Source organism: Echinops telfairi, unplaced genomic scaffold (assembly GCF_000313985.2).
Source record: "Echinops telfairi isolate 266 unplaced genomic scaffold, ASM31398v2 ScPeMD7_8;HRSCAF=38, whole genome shotgun sequence".
NCBI lineage: Eukaryota > Metazoa > Chordata > Mammalia > Afrosoricida > Tenrecidae > Echinops > Echinops telfairi.
In genome coordinates this window covers 771,255-778,173 of record NW_022103905.1, presented here as the reverse complement: position 1 = coordinate 778,173, position 6,919 = coordinate 771,255, and the positions used below count along the sequence as shown (strand labels likewise).

The following is a 6,919-nucleotide window of genomic DNA, read 5'->3' as shown; positions in this document are numbered from 1 at the left end:
GCAAGTAGATTCAGCATCTGGTTTGGAGAATTTTAGAAAATTAGTTTTTCAGTCATATGGTCAAGTCTGTTATGGATGTTGGTACACCATAAACTATAATGCAAACTATTGCAAACCAAATCTTTTATGGATCATTCTTTCTGCTAGAAATGTTGGTTTTCCTAAAATGTCTCACCTTGCATTAATTCCAGTTTCTGTTTTGAGAAAAAGAATGCCTGAGTGGACCTGTGGTGTCCTCACATTATAAAACAATCTTTGAGATTGGCCTCTTTTTATCTAAAATGGAGGCTGTTTTTTGCTCTTGCACTTGGGGGTGGGAGGGTGGGTTGTGAATCATTTAAGCAGTTAACAATAGAGTCACTATGAATTGGAATTGACTTGCTCCATATCCACCTTGTGATGCATCAATGGCTCTTAGATTGTGAAAATAAACCACATGGCTTGTCAAGAGGGTTCATTTGGACTCCTTTTCCTCAGGGTTTGAGATTCACTAGGTGTTGGGAAGGGTCTGAGAATTTGTATATAACAAATTCCCAAGTGGTAGTCTGAGAGACCACATCTTGAGAACCACTTAGACTGCGGTAATCAGGCAGTCAACAAAATTTGGTGAAGTTCAGCCTTAATAAGGCAGAAGGAGTGAAAGACAAATTCTTGGCATCAAGCTTGAGGCCCTAAATAAACAGTGATGCTACCCACAATGGACCTGCTGAGTTGTCCAATTGGAAATTTTTTACCCGGAGTTATGAGAAATAGTGGAAGTGAAGCAAGCAGATACAGATGTAAATACAAATTTTTGTTATGAATAATAAAGTATAGCAACAAGATCAAATAGGAAATACTAGGGACCACGGCTCTGTAGGAAGCTGGAAGGGGGCCTCCTTTCGCATCCATTCAGCTACAGTCCGCTGGCCGCCTTGCTCACACCCCCGTCACATTACAGCCGCTTATGTCGTCACCGCGGGTACCTCCTGGACGAGGCGATAGCCTTTCCACACACCTGTGTGATCAGCCCCGAATTGAGGAAATGGCCCAGCAGTAGTCCCGCGGCGCTGGGCGCCGACCCCGGGTCCCAGGGGTTGGCGGCAGCCATGATGCAGCGTCCGCAGCCGCCGAAGAACCGACTCGGCGACCGGGCGGCGCGGCCCAATGACGTCACGGGGCGTTCCCTGCCAGGCGGAAGCGCAGGGGGCGCATCCCGGCGGACGCGCGTCCAGAGTTTCCCTCTGCCGAGCGGGTCGGTAAACTAAGGGGGAGGAGGCGGTGCCCGGGCTCCCCGTTTGTCCGGGAGCTCCCAGAGAGATCTGGCTTCGGAAGAGCTGCAAAAGCGGCCGACCTGGTGGCCGAGCTGTCAATCCTTGCTACTCCCGGGCTGGCCCCAGAGTCCAGGGATCTGCTGGTGGTGGCCCCAGGGGCCTGAGACCCAGCCCGGGGGCCGACGGAGTGGAAGGGACCCTAACCGGGCGGTGACAGTTGCGCTTCCTTCCGCAGGGACCTGAGCCGCGGCACAAGAATGGGGAACAGTGCCCTCCGAGCTCATGTGGAAACCGCGCAGAAAACGGGTGTCTTTCAGCTCAAGGACCGTGGGCTGACAGAGGTGAGCCGAGAAGGGATCCGACTGGGAAAATTAAGGGGAGCGGGGCGGTGGGAAGCACTGGAGTGATTCCGTGAAGGAGTGTCCATGCTGTGAACCCGTCTCCAGTTCCCCTTAGACTTACAGAAGCTGACGAGCAATCTCAGGACCATCGACTTGTCCAACAACAAGATCGACAGCCTGCCGCCTCTGCTGATCGGGAAGTTCACGCTGTTGAAGAGCCTCTCCCTGAACAACAACAAACTGAGTAGGGCATCTGCACCTGGGAAACTTTTGCTAAGGGATCAGCTGTTTAAAAGGGTGGTTTTCTCCTACAAGCTGATTTCGTTATTGTGAAGTAGTTGAGGGCTCGAGGTGGAGGAGCATGCCAGAGTCCTGGAAGCTTTCTCATTCTTGTAGTTACACTTACAAACCTCCTCGGGTGGTATGATGATTGGTACTAGGTCAAGTTGGACGTGAAAGGGAAGAACGATCTCTGGGATGTAATGTATGTAAACAGTGCCAACTAATTTGGAAGGGGGTATAGAATGGGAAGAGGACAGCCTTCTAAATCCCACAAAATTGCTATTGGATTGTGCCACGGCCCCTTTTACAAAGGAGACCATTATACACAAATGCTCTCCTAATTCTGATGGTACCCTCACCTTCTGAACACTACTTTGGTTGGATGCAGTACTTACAAGTGGCACATCATGTGGGAATTCTGTATATTTTAACAAGAGGCGAAGCAGGCTTCCATATAATCTTTTTTTTTTTTAACATTTTATTAGGGGCTCATACAACTGTTATGGCAATCCATACACACATCAATTGTGTAAAGCGCATTTGTACATCATTCTCAAAACATTTTCTCTCCACTTAAACCCCTGACATTAGGTCCTCATTTTCCCCCTCCCTCCCCACATATCATCTTTAGGAATTTCAGCAAAGTGGTTTTCTGCACTATTAGATTCAGGTTTTTAAAACATTTTCTTTGCCAGCTGTTCTGCCTGATGAGTTATGCAATCTGAAAAAACTAGAGATGCTAATCCTAAACAACAATCACCTGAGAGAGCTGCCATCTACCTTTGGGCAACTCTCTGCTCTCAAGACCCTGAGCCTCTCTGGGAACCAACTCCGAGCACTGCCCCCCCAACTTTGTAGCCTTCGGCACCTGGATGTGATGGATCTCTCTAAGAACCAGATTCGGAGTATACCTGACTTTGTGGGGGAGCTGCAGGTCATCGAACTCAACCTCAACCAGAACCAGGTCTAGAGTTTAATGATTTTTTTTTCCTAAAGCATGTGTTGGGTTTAGGGTCTCTTTAACACCTTGTTCCCAAATCATGGAGAGCTGGTATCAGAGGTTAGATAAGAAGAGTACTTTATGGGCTGGATTAGCTAATGGTGAAATCCAACATGCCCTGGAATAAGTTGAGATATTGCGGTCCTTGTGTAAGAGATTTTTTTTGGAGTGTGGGGTGGATAATGGTGAGTAAATTACAATAACTTACTGCCTCACAAATCATAAAGAGTTCTTTAGATCCTACCAAGGAGCTGTGTCAGTTAGATAAAGTAGACAAGAAACTGGAACTCATAAGCTCTTCACATTGGACATCAGGGTTTATTTAGCTCTATTCTCTGACCACTTCATCAAGTATGTCCTGCTTTTGCTGAAAAAAATCAGGGATAAACAGGCAACTTTTTTTTTTCTGGAATTCGTTTCATTATTGGACTTTAATTATATTTGAAATCTGTTTACTTGGGAAGCTCTTTGGTTCATATGAATTTATCTGGAAAACAATCTTTGGTTTAGGCATAAACCACAAATATGGAACATTAAACATAGTAATTTTGCTTTATGAATTAAAGTTAAAAAAAATTAAAGTTTCCGTAGTCATACTAGCTACATTTCAAGTACCAGTGGCTACTATATTGTATGGTTCAGATATAGAACCCTACCATCGTTGTAAATAATCCTATTGGCAGCACTGTTCTAGAATGTAAGAGATGGCTATGTGCAAGTAGATTCAGCATCTGGTTTGGAGAATTTTAGAAAATTAGTTTTTCAGTCATATGGTCAAGTCTGTTATGGATGTTGGTACACCATAAACTATAATGCAAACTATTGCAAACCAAATCTTTTATGGATCATTCTTTCTGCTAGAAATGTTGGTTTTCCTAAAATGTCTCACCTTGCATTAATTCCAGTTTCTGTTTTGAGAAAAAGAATGCCTGAGTGGACCTGTGGTGTCCTCACATTATAAAACAATCTTTGAGATTGGCCTCTTTTTATCTAAAATGGAGGCTGTTTTTTGCTCTTGCACTTGGGGGTGGGAGGGTGGGTTGTGAATCATTTAAGCAGTTAACAATAGAGTCACTATGAATTGGAATTGACTTGCTCCATATCCACCTTGTGATGCATCAATGGCTCTTAGATTGTGAAAATAAACCACATGGCTTGTCAAGAGGGTTCATTTGGACTCCTTTTCCTCAGGGTTTGAGATTCACTAGGTGTTGGGAAGGGTCTGAGAATTTGTATATAACAAATTCCCAAGTGGTAGTCTGAGAGACCACATCTTGAGAACCACTTAGACTGCGGTAATCAGGCAGTCAACAAAATTTGGTGAAGTTCAGCCTTAATAAGGCAGAAGGAGTGAAAGACAAATTCTTGGCATCAAGCTTGAGGCCCTAAATAAACAGTGATGCTACCCACAATGGACCTGCTGAGTTGTCCAATTGGAAATTTTTTACCCGGAGTTATGAGAAATAGTGGAAGTGAAGCAAGCAGATACAGATGTAAATACAAATTTTTGTTATGAATAATAAAGTATAGCAACAAGATCAAATAGGAAATACTAGGGACCACGGCTTGTTAGTGCTGTGGGTTAGGCATTAGGCTGTGAACCTCAAGGTCCTTGGTCCAAAGCCACCAGCTGTTCCTCAGGAGAAAGATGAGGCTGTCCAATTTCATAAAGATGTATAGTCTAGGGTCACTATGAATCAGAATCAACTCAATGATAGTGGGTTATTTTTTTTATTATTATTGCTTGAAGTTTCCATAGGAGTAAGAAAGGGAACCAAATAGAAAACACTTTAAAAGATGAGAGGAAAAAAAGCCAAGTAATTAAGCACGAGAAGGGAGTTTCAAGGGAGTCAAATGTAACAGGATAGCAGTGAATTCATGACTTTGGCAGTACAGTGGTCAGCATGTGTGTACACAAAAGAGACTGGCAAAAATGTACCAAAATGTTATAGTGCTTACTTCTGGGTGCTAGGCAGTTTTTTTTTCCCTTAAATTTCTATAGTGAACATGGTGCTTTTATTATCATATCATGGTGACCTTCATAAAAGCAGTTTCGGTGGAGTAGATAATGGAGGCTTCTGGAGAGAGTAGGTAATGAGAAAATGGAGGGGTGAAAGAGAACGAGGAGAAACAATGAGTCAAGTACTGTTTTTAATACAGAAATGAGCCATTGTGCCTTTTGCTATCCCTGTTTTTCTTTGTTTGATAGATATCGCAGATCTCAGTGAAGATATCATGCTGTCCTCGGCTCAAAGTTCTTCGTCTGGAAGAGAACTGTCTTGAGCTCAGCATGCTTCCGCAGAGTATCCTTAGTGATTCTCAGATCTCTCTGCTTGCTGTAGAAGGCAATCTTTTTGAGATAAAGAAGCTTCGAGAACTGGAAGGCTATGATAAGGTGAGTACTAGGGCATGGCGGTATTTCTAACTATCCAAGAAAGGCATGAAGTTAACCACATGAACGTGCTTAGCGTCAACAGGGTATGTGTTTCCTGTTTTTAGAGGTAGGCTCTATGAATAGTATAGCTAGATTTTGTAAGAAATGAAGGACCAGATCTTAATAAAATTTAAAAGTGAAAAACTCATAAAAGCTTAAGTAACAAACAAGCTTATGTGAAGGGGCTTCAGAACATTCCTGGAATATTGTCATTAAACAATGGGAATTTGTCCATGAGCTTTTTAAAGCCTGCTTGTATGTACCCTTGCTGAATAGGAACTATTCTTGTTTCATGCTTTTAGTACATGGAAAGGTTCACAGCCACCAAGAAGAAGTTTGCATGATGTTCTCCGGGAGCATGGGAACCTTATAGGACACTAACTGGGAACCTGGCTGAGTCAAAGGCTCCTGCCCTTGTCAAGGATACCTGCAGTAAGGAGCGAGCTGACACTCCGGGAGATATTTCACTCAACAAGCATCACTTCAGATGAGCTAAGAGGAAAAGATCAAGACATGGGAAGGGTCCTCCATTTGGAATCATGGATAGGGCAATGGGCAATGCTGATCTTTAAAGTCATCATTTGTTAGGCTTGAAGAAATCAGAAGCTAGTTGCTATTTGTATAGTGAGGGGGTGCTGCCTAGTTACAAAATAGCTCAACGCCACAGCTCGAAATTTCAGTTTCAGTTTTAAAGTGTGAGCTTTCATAAAGTCAACTGCCATTCCATCTCTGTTAACACTTCATCTGTCTATGAAATTCAAAGTTTGTGTAGGCTGCTCTGGTTAATTGAAGGGTTTGTGATTTTATTCCTGTCCATCAGTTGTCTGTAGAATTTAGGATGTACCTAAATAATATGGGACTGTCTGTCGGGACTCAATGTGTGCTTTGTCAGAGAAGCATCAGACAACACTAAGAGATGCTCCCCAAGGCTGCAGCAGTAAACTTTTTACTATTGCAGGTGCCTTATTAGTAGAGGTCTCTGAAGAGAGAAAACCATATATGCAAAACTTGTAAAATAAAAGGAATTTTAATAATCAAGATCTTCCTGAATTTTTGTTAAAAACAATGTCTTATTTCCCTTTCCTCTTTTTGTATTTATAACTCTACTAATCCAACTACCTATCAAGAAACTATTGCTACAATATTTTAAAACAATCAATGTTTATCAAGTTTATTCTCTGGGTGAGAGAATATACTAAATAAAGAATTTTTAATGAACTCTGGCTGGAAACAGTTAATGAATCCTTTAAAAGAAGACAGGAGAACTTTAACCAGTAAGTGGCTCTTTGTTCTTTGAACTCTGAAAGTGAATGACTGGGAGTAACGTTTCATGTTCTTGCTCTGGTTCTGAGTAGTGAGCTGCCTTCATGTGACTGGTGGTAGAGACATTTTGTGATCTATGAACCATGCTATTAAGAAAACCTGAAGGTACACAGGTAGATGATTTCAGATGGTCACTGACAGCATTTAGAAAGCTATCATTCTCTGAAGTTTCCTCCAGCTATTCAGAACCATACATTTACAGTTCTTGTTTTTATTAGTCTAATTTAGCCATTACAACATAAAGAGATCACAAGAGCCTACTTAATCAATATGAGGAAGTCTCTAA

The 6,919-nt window shown here is 42.4% G+C and overlaps 2 protein-coding genes across 2 annotated transcripts in view; one reads left to right on the top strand and one right to left on the bottom strand.

The window, feature by feature from the left end:
- HAUS2 (HAUS augmin like complex subunit 2) overlaps positions 1-1,105 on the bottom strand; it is a 14,386-nt gene extending 13,281 nt beyond the window's left edge. The window contains exon 1 of the mRNA XM_004709381.2: positions 998-1,105. Coding sequence (XP_004709438.1) covers positions 998-1,090 — 93 coding nt within the window. The 5' untranslated portion in view covers positions 1,091-1,105. The remainder of the gene's footprint in view (positions 1-997) is intronic.
- A 62-nt stretch (positions 1,106-1,167) lies between these two features.
- On the top strand, positions 1,168-6,528 carry LRRC57 (leucine rich repeat containing 57). The gene is made up of 6 exons (XM_045286511.1): positions 1,168-1,234; positions 1,489-1,594; positions 1,700-1,838; positions 2,572-2,840; positions 5,086-5,271; positions 5,613-6,528. Exons 2-6 carry the CDS (start codon positions 1,511-1,513, stop codon positions 5,652-5,654), a joined length of 720 nt encoding a protein of 239 aa, XP_045142446.1. The 5' UTR covers positions 1,168-1,234; positions 1,489-1,510; the 3' UTR covers positions 5,655-6,528.
- Positions 6,529-6,919: the final 391 nt, after the last annotated feature.

What these genes read in the sequence shown, in the direction of transcription:
- LRRC57 (XM_045286511.1), top strand. Translation starts at nt 1,511, where the DNA reads ATGGGGAACAGTGCCCTCCGAGCTCATGTGGAAACCGCGCAGAAAACG. An exon ending in CCTGAACAACAACAAACTGA is followed by an intron (nt 1,839 to 2,571) that starts GTAGGGCATCTG and finishes TTTCTTTGCCAG; the next exon opens with CTGTTCTGCCTGATGAGTTA. An exon ending in TCAACCTCAACCAGAACCAG is followed by an intron (nt 2,841 to 5,085) that starts GTCTAGAGTTTA and finishes TTTGTTTGATAG; the next exon opens with ATATCGCAGATCTCAGTGAA.